Source organism: Nematolebias whitei, chromosome 5, assembly GCF_014905685.2.
Source record: "Nematolebias whitei isolate Nwh7 chromosome 5, NemWhi1, whole genome shotgun sequence".
In the NCBI taxonomy this organism is placed as follows: Eukaryota; Metazoa; Chordata; class Actinopteri; order Cyprinodontiformes; family Rivulidae; genus Nematolebias; species Nematolebias whitei.
Genome location: NC_056502.1, coordinates 5,566,756 through 5,583,203, shown reverse-complemented (window position 1 = coordinate 5,583,203; position 16,448 = coordinate 5,566,756). Strand labels below are relative to the sequence as shown.

Below are 16,448 nucleotides of genomic sequence, written 5' to 3'. Positions count from 1 at the left end.
TCTTTGTTCCTGCAGAACGTTGGCAGGGTCCACAACGTCCCGTCTTTGTTCCTGCAGAACGTTGACAGGGTCCACAACGTCCCGTCTTTGTTCCTGCAGAACGTTGGCAGGGTCCACGCTTCTGTTCATGGACGTGTTTTATTTCCTGAAAGCGTGAAGCAGACGCAGTAATTTGAGCCAGCGTTGCTCCTAAACGCGTCTTTTTGCTGCTGTGGGACACAAACTTTGTGAATATGGAAACAAGTATAAAGTCAACCTCACATGAATGTAGAAGAAACCGTTTTAGGTGGTTCACAGGATTCAGAACCTCCTTTTCTGCTGATCCACAAACAGGAAGTGACAAACAGGAAGTGATGTGGACTACAGGCCTTCAGCTCAGATTGTTCAGTTCCAGCTTTTAGGGTACTCGGTGATGATGGAGGCTCTTCAGGGTCTCAGGTGGATTTTGTCACCTGTTGGAGGAGCTTCGTGGTTTACTGAATGTTTGAAACGTTCTCATTAGATGTGATCGATGCAGAAGTTCTCCAGAGGAACCATCGGTTCTTCCTCAGGTGCATCGCAGGACTTTAGGGGGTTTTTGTGCAGAAATTTGAGCCAGTTTCTCAGATTTTACCAAAAATGTAACTCCATATTTCTCCACATCAACAACACTCACCATCTTCCACTCTTAAAGGGATAGTTCAGACATTTTCAAATACAATTCAGGGCTTGATGTTTGTCCGTAATGCTGAAGTCAGAATTTGCTGGCTGTTTAGTATTTTGTTATTTTTACCATTTTGAAACCAGACAAATGAAGTTTGTGCTCGTGTCTTTAAACGACCTCAGTTTGGAGAAATAATTTAGTTTTGAACAGTTTGAGCCGTCGGCTCGACTCATGGCCGTTGAAAACTAATAAACTTCACAAGAAGTTTACACAAATCCATTTATAACCTTTTCCCGCACCAGTTGTGCTTCAGGTATTTACACAAGACTCCGTGGTTATAAGTGCAAACAGCAGCAGCTAACTGTAGCATTTCCTGCTGGAAGATTTTAATGCAGATGGCAGCAGTGTTTGCATAAATTAAGATTAATTTTAAAGACGTAAAAACGATTAAGCCTAAAATTAGCTGTTAGCTTGTTTATAAACTCTCCAAACACAAGTAGTCGTCTACAACAGGTAAGATATTAACCATTTAATTTTCTAAGGAACCCCACTTCAAAATGTTTGAACTTTAACTCATGTTTCAGTTAAATATTTTTATTAAAACTTCCTGTTTTAGAAGGTTCTGAAAATCAGTTGTTTTTTTTTTAAACAAAACGAGTAAACTTTAAGAAAAACTAAATTCCAAACTCTGGTCCGTTACGTCATCCTGCTCATCTCCTGCAACTACAGAAGCCCAGAGGGGACACATCAGGTCAGATGGAGCTTGTTTGGTCGTGGAATTGTAAAAAAATTTCTTTGCATTAAAAAGTTTTTTTTAGAAAAATGCTTTAACTTCTTTGTCTGAAGTTTTTATTGGAACAGAAACCAGACTGAATGTACATTACGCTGTAAATGTTTTTTATACATCGATGTGTTTTGAATGTAAATGTGTGTGTATGCGTTTGAGTGTGTGTAAAATGTAAATTAAAAAATCTGCACTTTTCTTTTGTTGTTTGAGTGACGGACACAAAAAGACAAAAGTCACTGGAAAAAATAGTTTTTATTCAGCATTATTATAGAAAAGAAAAAACTCGATGCTCGGCCTCTGTTAACTCTGGAAGGAAAATAAATCTTTGGCATCAACAGCTTTGGGTGCGAGTTTAAAGCATCAAACAGGGAAGTTTCATGACGAGCCGACAGCAGGAGCTCAACCATCAGCCGAAGCTTCGGCTCCTCCCTGAACTGAGGTTCAGCTGACACAAAACAACACGCTGCATGATAACCGCTCCCTGCTGGTCGTTAGGGTCGTTACAAGACGAGGCACTTGAGGAATAAAGATTACATAACTGTTGCATCGGACAAAAAATAAACAGCCGTCAAGTATTTTCCATTTTGCTAAACTTTCCACTGGAGTATAAAAGAGTCCAGCTGCCGAACGACAGGACACGTGGAGCTGCTGCGATAAAAGCAAAGCGTGAAGTGATACAAGCTGAACTGAAGGTTCATGAAGGCACCAAGCTGAGCAGGAAAACAAAAAAAGAAGCTTGTGACCGGTTTTAAAGGCTCGATGGGGGCTGGGGGGGCTGACAGTCACAAGACTGCTGTTCTAATCTAAAAAAAAAACAGATGCAGCTGATGAGATTTCTGATCTGTTCTGATTTAAAGCACAAAAACATCATAAATACATCCTGGACATGAAACATCTGAGCATGATGAGTTGATTCTTCTGCAGCAGATTTATCTGAGCAGAGGACGATCAGACAAAATGATTGTTTTGCTGAAAATAATATTTTAAAGCACTTTGGAAACGTTTCAAACCTGAGCCTTTGCAGGATTGTCCTGTTGCATATAAACAGCCCGAAGCTGCGGTGAGAACGGACCTCAGGCCCGTTAACCTGTCGGGGTCAAACGAGAAATGCCGACTGGGATGGAAGCGCCGGTCAGCGGAGCCGAGTGCTCGGACAGAACCGAGTCCTGGAGAAGCGTTCAGCGCAGCGGACATGCAGGAAGCGGGAACATGAAAAACTCTGAGCCCTTCACCCAAACCTTGAAGCTAATCTAACCTGGGTACAAAACCATAATCATATTTATATAAAAATGAAGACAAACATCCTGACGGAGGGAAAGGACTCCTCTGTGGTGCGTTCAGGTGACGGTTGGCTGGTTACATGACGGAGCAGTTCTCCGGCTTCACTCGGCCCTGAGCAGGAAGCAGATCAGAGAAATTCAGGTCTTTGAGCAGTCAAGTCAAAAAGAAAGCTTTCGTTTGTTCCACCGTGCTGACGCACCTGTCGGGGCTCGTTGGTTCCCATGAAGTAGGACTGTCCCACGAGGCCTTCGGCCAACCCGCCGCTGCGATCCGACGACTGACCGCACGAGTCGCAGACGACGGTGCGGCTGCGCAGGTTGTACTCGGCGTGGTCGTCCGCTCCGCTCGTGCTGTGAGCTCCCTGCAGGGCGACACGATACAGGTTCGGCCCGGTTCTCAAGGCTTCGTGAAGCGAGTTCTGGTCAGAACCAAAGCTCCTAACAGAACCTGTCCAGCTGATTTCACTTCCTGTTATCTGCACGGAGCCTGCAGGACTCAGACCTACAGTCTGAGGAACAACTGGTTTCCCTCTAATTTAACTTGCAACCATTTGGGCGTGGCTGCGGTGGACGCAGGACGCGCTCGTCTGCACTTGGGGCTCCACGTGCACCTTTGTATGGTGGTCATGAGGTGTAAATGTAAATGAACATTTCAAAAAACAACACTTGAAAAAAACAGAATTACATTAAGCCAAAGCGGAAGTGGCCGGAATCACATTTGAAGAAATGTAATAAATAAACATAGTAAATAAATAACTACATAAAATAATACACTAAAAACAAACCCCACCACATCCGTTTTTTTCCAAATATAATTATTATTTTTTTTTTAATATACAATTCTGTTTTATCAAATGTTCATTTTCAGCTCACGGCCACCGAACCTTTGAGTTTGGACTCGACTCTCGCCCTCAAACAAAGATTTGGTCTCCCTGCTGGTTGAAACTCGAGTCCTGCTCCTCCAGCTGAGCTTCGTCAACACCTCCGTGCTCGTCCTCTCAGCTTTAGGGCCGATTTTAGAGGCTGGCGTTAAAAAACTGTTAATTTGGGTTTGATCTCCAGCTTTTGTTGATGACACTAAATGACCTCAATTTTTTTATCATCTGGTTAAAACAAACATTTTAGAGCAAATTTAACGTTAAAAAAAAGAACTTTTTGTTTCTACTTTTAATTTTGTTAAATTTATCTTAGTTTTGGGTAATCGATATAAAAAACATTTACACTGCGACCGTTTGTCCTAGACTGACCGCAGCGTGATTTAAAGTTAAATTAAATATTAAACATTAAGTTTCAAGTTAAAACCAGCAGGAGATAAAAACGAGGTTAAATTAACTTTTCTCTACTTTGAGCAGAGAAACTGACTTCCTGCAGAAACGTAAGAAAAGTGACAGAACTGTGGTTTTCAGAACGAGCAGAGAAAAGTCCCAGCGCTCACCTCTTCATCTTCATCATCCTGGAACAACGTGCGCGTCACTTTCCTCGAGGCCATTTCCTGGTGAGGAAATCAAACGTTTAGCTGCTGAAACTGAACGGAGGTGAAACGAGCTCAGCGGGCGGAGACGCACCTCTCCGTTGGCGTTGATGAGGGTGGTCTGCAGTAGGTCACCGGACCCCCAGGAGCTCTGGCTCTTCCACACCAGGTCAGTGGGGGGCTTGTGGCTTCCTCCCCCAGAGGCAGCCCAGACCTGTGAAGAGTTTGAGACGGACGCTTTAATCATACGAGCACCATGCGACCCGTTTCTCGTCTTGTCGGCAGCGGCGGTGAACGTACGGTCACGCTGGCTCCGGCCTTCAGGGTGAACTTGTGGGGGAACTTGTAGACGATGGGGGCGCCGCTCCCCACCTGTCGCTTCAGCTGCCAGTTGCTCAGAGACTGATCCTGGAGGACGGGGAGGAAAACGGAAACAAACGATTGAAACCAACTTTGTTCCAACGGGAGGAGACATCCATGGCTCCACGTCTGACCTTAAGTCCAACTTTAGGTTAATTTTATCATTTAAGTCACTCTGCACCCTTTTGGGTTTTAAAAGGAGTTTGCTACAGATCGTACCTAGCTCCACCCGTTTTGTACCCGGAGTTTTATCACCTTAGGCATGGTTAAATCTGGGCCTTCAGGCCTTTAACCCTGGATGTTTTCAGAATAACCATATTTCAAGACAAGACATTATTTAATGCAGTTCTGTTCAAACCAGGCATAAAGCTCCAGAAATATTTAAAATATTTTCTTGAAAAACACATCAAGGCTTTGTTGCGCTTCCTCTGCATTTGATACAAGCAGCAACCGGGTACGAAAAGGTGGTACAAGTTGGCCGAGACCCATTTAAACTAAATGTTTGTATAAAAAGTTAATGAATATTAATCAGAAAGAAGGATCAGAGCGTTGTGAGATTAACAAATTAGTTGTTAAGATGAAATATGGAGTTTGAGGCTCCGTCTGAATCCGGCCGTTGCCGTGGTAACTGATGCTGATCTCTGCTCGGGATCAGTTTAACGCTCTGATTTGTGATTTGACTGATTGTTCTGATAAAATCCCAGATAGTAAAAATTAAAAATACAACATTAATATGGACGCAGCACATTTAAAGGTCTCGATGCTGGCACGGAGTTTAATCATTTTTCATCTTTTAACGTTTTACAGCGTTTTGATCCATAGTGAATTTAAATTTCAAACTAAAATAAAACTATGTTCGTATATTCTAACCAAATTGTAAGAACTGCTGATATTTGGTTGAAGAATTTAAAAACATATCTACTTTGTGCAGTGAATTTTCTCTGAATGGTTTTGATTTTGTTCATTTAAACATCGTTAGGAGTTTCAACCCAGAAGATGACGTCATAATTTAACAGCAGCACTAGTTTCCTTCCTGCAGGGATTGTTACGTCCTTCTTGCAGCCTCCTGGCGAGGTCCATAAATCTGGTACCTCGTCAGCCTTGTTGCTCAGGCGGATGAACTTCCCCTCCAGGTCCACCTCGTCCACGGTGATGCGCCCGCTGGCCGAGGCGTGCTGACTGATGCGGGCCTTGGTCACGGTGCCGCCCACCATGCTGGAGGTCTCGCTGTCGTTGTCGTTCAGGCGCCGCTTCTTGGAGCTGCTGGCGCCGGAGGAGTTGCGGCTGCTGGAGGCCACGGCGGAGGAGTGGTGCAGGCGGCTGGAGCCGGACGAGCGGGCCACGGTCACCTTCGTGAAGGAGGGGCTGGGGGACAGACGCAGCCTGGGGGGGGGGGGGTAGACAAGGTCAGTAAATGTTTTGTTAACCCCTCATCAGCTGATCTGCTCCAACCTTTGCAGACGTTTTTGTGCCAAATCAGAAACGCCAGAGGAGGAAATCATCTAAATGATTTACAGAAACAACAAACAGGAGCAGAACCGGATTATTTTTGTTAGAAAGCTAAATATCAAACTCCTGGCAAGACTGCTGCATCATGGGAGCTGTAGTTTTGTTACATTGTAAAAAAAAAAAAACCCTGCAGAAATCATCAGGCAGAGCTGCAGACACAGAACCTGTGAGTTCTGACGACGCACACACACACAAAAAAAAAATTTGATGGAAGAAGAGATGAATGTACAAATTTAAGATGAGACTAAATGTAATTAAGACTTAAAAAGGTAAATCTGGACATAAATATGACTTTTTAAGGCCTAAGATTGAGATTACTGAACCCTGAAAGACTCCAGTTTGTGTTTGGGTCCGTCTGGTTCTTGTTTCAGCTCCACCTGAGCTCGACTTCACTGAATCTGTTACTGGAACACGTTTAGGTCTCCAGGACGTCTCGTCCCGTCCTCATGCAGCAGTGTGATGTTATTACACTAGATTGTGAAATGGGAAGTTTATTGTGGTAGGAACTTATGAGCACCGGCTGCTTTTATTTTGAAAAGACGACAGATCCACTGCAGAACAGCGGGTAACTTCAGGCTTTGAAATTATGATTTTATTTGCAGTTAATGTGTTCTTATGACCGTAGTTGTGAATTATTACTTTTACAGATAACCATATTAGGCTCAGATTGTTATTTTGGGTTTCAGTTTGGCGTTTAAACAGATAAGTTGAACGGATCATACCATTATGGTGGGTAAATTGGTTTTTCCCTCTACCAGACGGTCTCTTATTTTGGATTCTGTGGGAGGAGGTATGAAGTTTTTCTGCTGTGCTTAATAAAAGTGTTTTTTAAACGTAGTAAGTGATAGTTCAGTCACCGTTATTGTAAAATACCGTGTTACGGAGCAGTTTTGTTAAAGACTGTATTAGCAGACATTAAGCAGTTCCTATGCTACTTGAAACACTGTTAATGAAGTGACTATGTCCATGTACTGAAAATAGTATTGTTGCTGGTTAAACAGGCGCTGTGGAACTCTGATGAGAAAAAAACAGTTTCTGAAACTATTTTCTGTTGCTTTAATGCAGGAGCATCACAAGTGCCTTCAAATCAGCTGTAGTCCCCACAAGACGCAGCACAGAATCAACTACGCTCCACTCACCTCTCCTCCTCTCCCTCCAGCAGCTTCCTGTAAGCGTGAATCTCCATGTCCAGGGCCAGCTTGATGTCCAGCAGCTCCTGGTACTCGTCCAGCTGCTGCTGCATCCGGGCTCGGATCTCCGCCATCTCTCGGTCTTTGTCCTCCAGACGTCGCCTCATCAGGTCGCGCTCTCGCGTCAGGGTCTCCTCCAGCTCGCGCACCTTAGCCTCACTTGCCGTCAGCTGACACACACACAGGAAGTTACGGTGAAAAACCAGGCTGGCTGATGTTCTAGGAGCTCCAGACCGATGCAAGTACCTGTTTCTGCAGATGGCTCAGCTGGGACGTCATGCCCTCCAGACGAACCCGGGTCTGCTGCAGCTCCTCGTGAGCAGCTCCGACCATGTTGCTGTTCCTCTCAGCTGAGTGACGGGCGTTTTCCAGCTGAAACACGGACACAATCAGCTGAACGAGACGATAAACCAGCTGCAAACTTTACAGCCTTGTTGTGTTCAGTCCTGTTGTTATTTGGACTTTAGAGGTTCTGGCTGAACCAAGTTGTCTTTTGGGTTCAGCTTAAAGGAGAATAAATCAATCTTTTGTTTAATTTGACCAGGAAGCTGCTCACAAAGTTGTTCAGTGACAGAGTTTGTCCTCCAGGTGGCGACAGAGCTGCAGCTGATGGACTCACCTTGGAGTTGTAGGTCTTCTCCAGCTCCTCCTTGTAGATGTGGACCTGCTCCTCGTGCTGCGCCCTCAGCTCGGCCAGAGCCACGGCCAGTTTGCTCTCAAACTCCTGCTGCCGGCCGCTGTCGATCTCCACCATGCGAGACTCGTGGCGACGCTTGGACTCGCGCAGCTCCTGCAGGATGAACGTCCACCTTCAGTTAATTAGAACAAAGTCTCCGCCTGCAGAGAGCGGCGTCACTCAGCAGATCGATCAGCGATCACTCCGTCAGAGAGCAGAAATTACTGCTGCAGACAAATCGATCCACAGCTCCTCGGAACACTTGAACCTGAATCTTTTTTCCACTTTTGACTCGTCTGCAGCCGAAAGCAAAAATAACCATCATGACAGAAAATAATTATTTTATGTTGAGAAATATTTGAGTCAAATCTACAAAATAATGGAAGATCTTGTGCAATCTGTTAGAAAACCTCAGCTGTACGTTGTGGACGACCCTCAGCTACTACCACACCACACTGTAGCTCATTATCATAGAAACTGACTGAGTTATGGACGTTTTGTGTTTTTTACATTCAGTTAACCAGAGCACAGCCGGCGTTCGAGACTCGCCTTTCATCGACCGGCAGTAAAAATCAGATCTTATTGCAGGATGAAATTATATTTGAGAATTTCTAAGTTCTGCAGAGTGTTCACGGAGCGGCTCGGAGTTATTAAAGCAGAATTTAAGGAGAGGCGAGATGTAAAATGTGCAGCAGAACATCTGGAGGGGAGATGCAAAACAAGCAGGTAGGAGTTTGGACGCGAATCAAAATCCTGCAGAGAAGAAGAAAAGCTGGGCGGGCGGGTAAAAATAGAAGAGCACAAACCTCAGCAGAGATGTTCTTCTGGAACTCCAGCTCCTCCTTCAGGGTCTGCAGGCGGTTCTCGGCGTCCACTCTCCTCAGCATCTCGTCCTGCAGCTGCTTCTTCACGTCGGCCAAGCTGATGTCCAGCTGGGAGACGAGAGGAGGACACTCGATGAGAAAACTGGACCCGTTAGAAGGAAACCTGCAGCTGCTGCGTCTGAGCAGCAGGTGGAGCTGAGCCACAGCTCAGAGCTTCATTGATCCAACCAGCAGAGGCTGCAGTCCAGCGCCACCTCATCACAACCAGCAGGGTTCACAGGAAGTGACCTCCTCCATGGAGGAGCTCTGCATGAAGGAGAATCACGTCCCGTCAACAGGTGATCACAGAGAGCCTGAGCTGTGGGCGTTAAAGTGTGGCGTCAACATCTTCCTGCACGCTTCCCAACCCCCCAGGGACAACACAAACATCCTGAGGTCCGCGGTTCTGGATGAGCTCCGAGGCGGAGAACACAAAAACCACCTGAGGTTCCGTTACCTTGGCCAGCTGGGCCTTCAGCTCCTTCACCTCGGCCTCCAGACCCCTCTTCTCCCCCAGGGTGGTGGTGAAGGCGGCGTCTTTGGAGTTCAGCATGGCCTCCAGGTCCCGGAGCCGGACCAGCGCCGCCTCCAGGTCCGACACCTTCTTAGCGTTCCTGCGGAGACGAGGACGACAGGATTCAGGAGTTGGGACGATCAACGCTGCCGATACGTCTGGAAGTTTCTGACGTTCAAACGTTTGTTGAACGGTGTTTCGAAACGTGTTGGAGAAAATATTTAACAGCTTGTTGCTAAGCAACCAAGATGTTAAATGATTTTTATGAGTCTGTCTTAATCAGATGATTTAAAGTCGTCATGGTTTGGGAAAACTCAAACGAACGTTTGGGTCTCATTTAACAAGCGTCACTTTTACACGAGGGTTTATTTTAATGTTTAAATAAAATGGTGAATAGTTAAAGTATAGGAATTTTATGGTACATAAAACAAATTAAAAGTCCAAGCAGTGATGGACGAAAGAAATAAGTTTACCTGCAGAAAACAAAACATTCATATCAAGATTAAAAGGAAATAAATTTGTACTCTCAGCTGATAACATTAAAGTCAGTCGTTTAAAGACGTTACCGAGTTTATTAAATATATTATTGTTGAAAAATACACAAATGAATACAAGCCCATAAAACAAATCACAACAGAACAAAACGATGTGTCGAGAACAAACGCGTGCACGTTTTTATCAAACTAACAAGTTTCACTTCAGCTGGATTTTAAAAAGGTTCAAAGTCCAGAGGAAAAATTAAATAAAACTTAAAAACTGCAAAGATGAAACCACAGAGAAACAAAAAGTCCCGACTTTAAAATAAACTGTTCCAACAGTATTTAGTGAAAAACAAACAAACGTCACCTGCTGCTATGAAAACCAAGCAGTCGTGCAACTGCCTGTGTCTGTTAGCAAAATATCTCATGAACCCTGCACAGATTTTATTGAAACTCATTAGATGTCCCTCTACAAGATGGCCGCCACAGCTGATGGACCTTAGCCAACGCTAACAAGTTTATAACGGTCAGGTACAGACACCGAGCTGAAATGTGTTGAGGTAGTAGCTGAGAGTCATCCATGACGCACGCTCTGAGAGCTGCATCTGTCAACACTGTGATGTTTACAGTCACGGGTTTTATACATAAACAAACAAACAAAGTAAACAAGTGGAACGCTGATGACCTCGTTCGTCTCTGACGGGTTTGAACAGTGAATGCAGTTTTGGAGACGAGTGTTTTTCTGGACTGGAATTGAACAGAGAATGAAACAAACCTAAATGTTTTTGGTGCAACATGTTCAAGTTACACTGTGGAGAAGGACAGAGGGAGGTTATTGATTGATTGATTGATTGATTGATTGAGGTGGCACAGCGATGCATCCTGGCGTGTGGAAGGAGCAACTTCAGCCATGTTTGTTTGACCTGCACTCACAGATGGAGGTTGGTTCGTCACCTACTGTTCAAGTGTTCGTGCTCCAACATGAGCAGAGCTGCTTCCAGTCTCCGCTCGGGGACGGATGAAAGGATGTCAACAAACGTCCCAACATTGGATTTTATAAAAACATCGGTTTTAGTTTTTGTTTCTGCGTCTCCTTGAAGTCTTTTCTCGTTGGATTTCATCAACGTAACTCCCTAAAACACTTGGCAGTCGTGGCCAGATGTTCCGTCACTTTTCCTTTAATAAAACGAGCCGACGGATTTCTGAGTGGAGCATGAAGCGGCAGAAAGTGAAACGCTGAGTCACCGTTAACCCGACGCTCGGCGCTGAACAAAGGCCCGCTGAGGTCCATCTCAGAGGAAGCAGAGTTGAATTAAAGGAACTCACGTTTGTTGCGCATGTGCTCGTGCGCACCGCCCCTCCAACCACTACAGGAACCGATTTAAAGAGCTGCTTGCAGAAAGAAGCAGAGGAGGAGACGGGTCAGAATCGGGCCAGTCGTTGTAAATCTGTTCAAATGAATCGTTTCACTTGTTTCCAAATGGGCTTCTGTGGAGAAGTTATGAACAGGCAACATTTTACCTGTTGCAGATAACTAACCCTGCATGGTCCTTTAACTCATGACCATTCATGTTCGTTACTGGGAGAAACATTAATCACATTATTGTCCTGCCTAAAAATACTTTTTTAAATATTTTCTACAATAAACTCAACATTTTAGAGACATCTCAGCCTGAACAGGTTTATTTTTTATTTTAACATTTTAAGGGTTTTTAGTTTAAAAATTATTTACATTATTTTTAATACGCGCACCAAAATATTTATTTTATGTAAATTTTTGAATAAAATAAAATAAAAATCAAAGTTTGACAGTTTTTTTTGTTCCAGTCTGGAGTTTTGTGAAGACCCTGCAGCTCACCGGGTCCTTCAGATCCAGCAGCTGAAAATGAGACCTGGTCTTCGGTCAGACTCGTCTCAATGGACGGACTTGGAGTTCTTTTTTTATTTTTATTTTTAAACTCTTTGTTTTTTTTTACTCTAACCACGAACGGGGGTAAGTTAAGGACAGTCGGCCGTTCTGAGCCGTGGAGGCCCGATGCTGCAGCCTGCGCGCACGTGAAGCAGCTTCAGACTAAATGTTCACTTGTGCACATTAAAGGAGAGTTTTTGCTTTTTACATCCAAACTGAAGCGAATTAAATGTTACGATACTGTAAATATAATATCTAATAACTTGTAGTTTATTTTATTATGGCTGATTTTTCGCTGAGGGTGTCGTAAAATTACTGTGAAGTCATGAGAGCATCCCGTTTACCGACTGCGTGTAAAATAAATAAAATTTTAAAAAAATGGACAAAATAAATGTAAAAGACAAAACAAGGGTTAAGAACGACCTCTGAAGAAATGAGAGTAAAACGCTGCAGTTTTTTAAAAAATGTTTGAAAAGGCTTTAATTTTTTTAATCTTGTTGCCGTTCCGTTTAATTCATGTTTACGCTGCCGTCAATTGGAGTTATATTTACAGACGTCAGCGTGGGGGTCATCGTTCATTCCATCGTGGATATGAACAATCCTGAACCAGTTTTCGTTAAACTACGTTGTCACTTTAAGTCCAAGCCTCCAAAAGCTTACGATGACCGACTACTCTGACAAATTGTTCTGTAAATTTGATTAAACTTTTAAACTCCTGTGACGGAGCGAGGCCCCGAGACTCAGACTTTTTTAATTCTCACTTTGTCACCGACAGTCTCCGCCTGGTGGGCTATAAACAATAATTAAGTTACGAACCACAAAGAGTAACGGCATCGAGACATAATCCTGCAGATCACCGTCTCCACCTGTTGGCTGCTTTTATCTCCACTTGGAGGGAAAACGTGTTTCTCTGCAGCTGAAACTAAAATAAAGACCTCCAGAACCGTTAACCTGCGTTTGTTGAACCCGTTCATTATTACGAGGAAACCTTGGTGCAATACGACCGGCAGCTGCAGAAAGCCTTGCTCAAAGGCACAGCAGCTGCTGGATTTGTGCGAGACTTTAAACAAATGCGAACGCAGGAGGAGGAGGAACGGTGAGCGAGAGGAAGGAGAAACGTTTTGTTCAGGTTATCGTTTGACGTGCAGGAGAACGTTCCTCCTGATGGTCCAGGTGTAAAAACACGGAGTGGAAATACTCTGAAACATTCCTTGAATTCCACAGTGAAGACGAGGCGGTTTGACGACACGCCCAGCAGGCAGGTAACCAGCCGGAGGCCGTTTCACTGACTGAAGTGAAGAACTTCTCCACCAGCGGCTCGGCCCAACTCGGTGTTAGAACTCGTCTGCCGATCGTTTGAACGTCGCCACGATGCTCGTTAACGAGCCGTGAACTTGTTGCAGCCATTTATTAAAGTGTGGATCCACGTCGCTGTGAGATGAACACGACCTGAAGGAGCCTGAACGGTCCCATCGTGCAGCGGTCGTGACGTTCGCTGGACCCGACGACTTCCTGCCGAGCATCAACGGCCGACACGCTGCTCTGATCCAGAAAAAAGGTCATAAAATAAAAAGTGGATCTAAAACAACGTTTTTACTTCACATTATAAAACGGTCTCCGACCTTCTTAAAGTCCACTTGATGTTCATTTTCACGTATTGTTCTTCACGTTTAGGTTTTCATATTTGGATGAACGGCTCAGAACGGTTCAATCTGCTCATAAACGAAGAAATGTTCGTTTTAGAGAACAGAGCTTTGAAGGAATCGATGTCGGGAGTTATTTTTATTTACGCGGTTGATTCTTCCCGTTTTTAAATGAGCTTCGTCAATAAAATTGATCAAAACAACCAACGAATGAGATGATCACCCGTCTCCAGAACTATTAAAGCTCTGATTCATCGCACGCTCGACTCCCTCAGCTGAAAACTAAAGAATCACTTCCACAAATCTTATCCGGTAAAATCAGCCGGAGAGCGAGAAGCTTGTTAAAGTGTCTGAACACGGAGTTTCAAAGGAAGGAGCAGAAGTTTTAAAACCTTCAGGCTGGCTTCAAGAAAAACAAAGAGTTGGACTGAGCTCAACAACGAGCAACAGGAGGAGCAAACGAGAGAATCGTCGGCCGTTAACAGAATTACGCGTTGTGTGGTTGAATCACTGCTTCTGGAGGAGTTCATCAAGGATTCAAACAACTGATATCTGTGGCGCAGCCGCAAGATGAAGGAGGATGAAGTGAAGGAGCAACAAAAAGAGACGAGACGAAGGGGAGTGAGACATCTGAGGAGGAGGAGGAGGAGGAGGAGGAGGAGCTTTGGCTGGGCTCCCGGCCTGCAGGCTGACTCACAGCTATCTTTGTCCGTCCCAGAAACAAGAAACGAACTCCGCCTCACGAGTGGAAAAAAAGAAGCCCACTCCATCCTCCCCTGTTTGGCTGTGATGTTACCATGGTAACCAAGCTTGCATGTTTCCACAGCACTGTGGATGCTGTGGAAACAAAACCTGAGTTTTTTTTGTTTTTTTTTTCTCAACCAGAAAGAAAACATTGTATTCCAGGAACATATTGCACGTTAAAGCAGCTACACGGCTACAGGAAGAGAAGGAGCAAGAAAAATATTTTTATTCTACTTTCTATTCCAGATGACCCGACTGAAAAATGTTGGATTTTATACCTGGATTATTGAGCATGGACTTTGTTGTTTTTATTCTATGTTTTACATCTTTTTTTTTGACGTCTCGGGGCAATCTGTAAGATCTGAGCCCGTGCAGGTTTATGATCCGACCTTCGGCCCATTTGAGCGGCTCGTTTTGTTCTTCGTGCTTTACAAATCAAACGTGAGCTCAGCTCGGAGCCTGCAGGACGTTCTGCTCCGACCCGTTTGTTTTAACGATCGTCTCAGCGAGGACGACCGGGCTTTAAGGCGACTGCAGCAGAACCTCTCCTAACCTGTGACCGCTCCGTGAAGCCCAGACTGAACAACCGTTAGCTTGCGCTGCCTCAGGTCTCGTAAACATTTAAACTCTTTTTAACGTCGGAAATAAAACCGAGGTTTGACTTTTAAAAACTTCTCTGCATTTACAAAAGTTTCATCTTTCAGCTAAAAGACCTAAAAAGAAAACTCAAACTGTGGTTGTCCTTCACGTGTTCACTGCCTCCAGACTGATTTTAAAGGAATATTTCAGACATTTTGAAGCGAGGTTCTGTTAAAAGCTCTTTGAACGACGTCAGAATTAAACGTTTCTACACCTGAGCTGAAATAAAGATGCTCTGCTGCCGTTTGCTTAATTCAGCAGGAAAACAGAATTATTTTTTTAAAGTGTTTTGCGTAAACTTATCAAAGTTTTAGTTCATCTAAACTTTTGCACTTTGGCGTTTACCCTTTTCTGAACAGAACTTTGGACGCGGCAGCGGTTTTTAAATGTGCTTCATGAATAAAAACTTAACTTTAATTTACAGCTGAGCTGTGAGTTCCTCCAGACGCCACGCGCAGCCTCCATTCCTGATGAGCCTCCTTGAATTAAAACGAGTTTTTAGGGATCGAGTCGTTTAATCCGGCTGAAAATGTGAACGTTTCACGAAACCATTCGGTTTTTAAATCATGAATCCTAAATCCCCAAACAGACACTGACCGTCTCGTTTACTGCAGATAAAGCAGAAGTAATCAAAGAACACTTTCATTATCCCGTTTCATAAACACTCTTTATATTTAAAGCTGGTTTAAAGCGAACAGGGTGGCCGCGTACACATAATTACACACGTTTCATTACAAATACTTTATACTTATAGTAAACATCCTGCAGCACAGAGCGTTTATGTGAAAACATGAACTATTAATGTACAGCCGCTTTAGACCGACGTGTTCATCCAGACCCTCCCGACCCCCAAACCCCATTAGAGTCGACACCCATCCCTCGTTGCTCCCACATACTCGTGCACACATGGCACGTTACTATGTAAACACAGCCGCCAACACCACCCCCCCCGGCAGCCACGTGGGTGGGGAGTTTCCCCATGACTCACTCAACTAAAACCAGCAGCAGAAAAAATAACGCGGCTTCTCCCTCAAATCCCAGCAGAACCTGTAAGTTTTAAGTTTCAAGCTGCAGACACCCCCCCCCCCCCCCATTAGGCACCCTGAACTTGGCATGAGGGGGAGTGGTGGCGCAGAGGTTAGAAAAGGTGGGCCTGTGACTGGAAGGTCGCTGGTTCAACTCCCTGGACTGACATAAAATGTGGGTGGGAAAGGTGAAGCACCCACACCTGACTCCACCCTCGTTCCCCCACTCTGGGCCCTTGAGCAAGGCTCTAACCCCCACCATCTGCTCCCCCGGGCGCCTTACGGCAGCTCTCTGCTCCACAGAGGGCTGTGGTAGCTCGGTGGTCTGTGGTTGCGTCAGGAAGGACGTCCAACGTCAAAACAATGACCAAGACTTCCTGTGAGTTACTTCACTGCGGTGACTCCTGAAGGAGGAGCAGCCGGGAGAAGAATAAATAAATAAATAAATAAATAAATAAATGGATGAATAATAAGGTATGGTTTAAGTTTTGAGATCAACAGTAATGATTTTAACATTCCCTAATCAGAACTGGATTGAGGTGCCCAGAGACGACCCCCCCCCCCCCACCACCACCACACACACACACACACACACACACACACACACACACACACACACGTTGCACATTCAGGTAAAGATGAAGAAGCGTGTTGTGTGTGTGTGTGTGTGTGTGTGTGTTATCAGCTCTATCTTAGATCGGAAGATAGAGCTGATA

The 16,448-nt window shown here is 44.6% G+C and overlaps 1 protein-coding gene across 1 annotated transcript in view; it reads right to left on the bottom strand.

The window, feature by feature from the left end:
- Window positions 1-1,667: 1,667 nt before the first annotated feature.
- The window catches only part of LOC119409245 (lamin-A), a 27,559-nt gene continuing 12,778 nt past the window's right edge, over window positions 1,668-16,448 (bottom strand). Inside the window, exons 3-13 of the mRNA XM_037676095.1 lie at window positions 9,237-9,393; window positions 8,723-8,848; window positions 7,860-8,030; window positions 7,487-7,612; window positions 7,190-7,410; window positions 5,633-5,924; window positions 4,482-4,589; window positions 4,276-4,395; window positions 4,146-4,202; window positions 2,911-3,072; window positions 1,668-2,822 (exon numbers count right to left, since the gene is read on the bottom strand). Coding sequence (XP_037532023.1) covers window positions 2,787-2,822; window positions 2,911-3,072; window positions 4,146-4,202; window positions 4,276-4,395; window positions 4,482-4,589; window positions 5,633-5,924; window positions 7,190-7,410; window positions 7,487-7,612; window positions 7,860-8,030; window positions 8,723-8,848; window positions 9,237-9,393 — 1,576 coding nt within the window. The 3' untranslated portion in view covers window positions 1,668-2,786. The remainder of the gene's footprint in view (window positions 2,823-2,910; window positions 3,073-4,145; window positions 4,203-4,275; window positions 4,396-4,481; window positions 4,590-5,632; window positions 5,925-7,189; window positions 7,411-7,486; window positions 7,613-7,859; window positions 8,031-8,722; window positions 8,849-9,236; window positions 9,394-16,448) is intronic.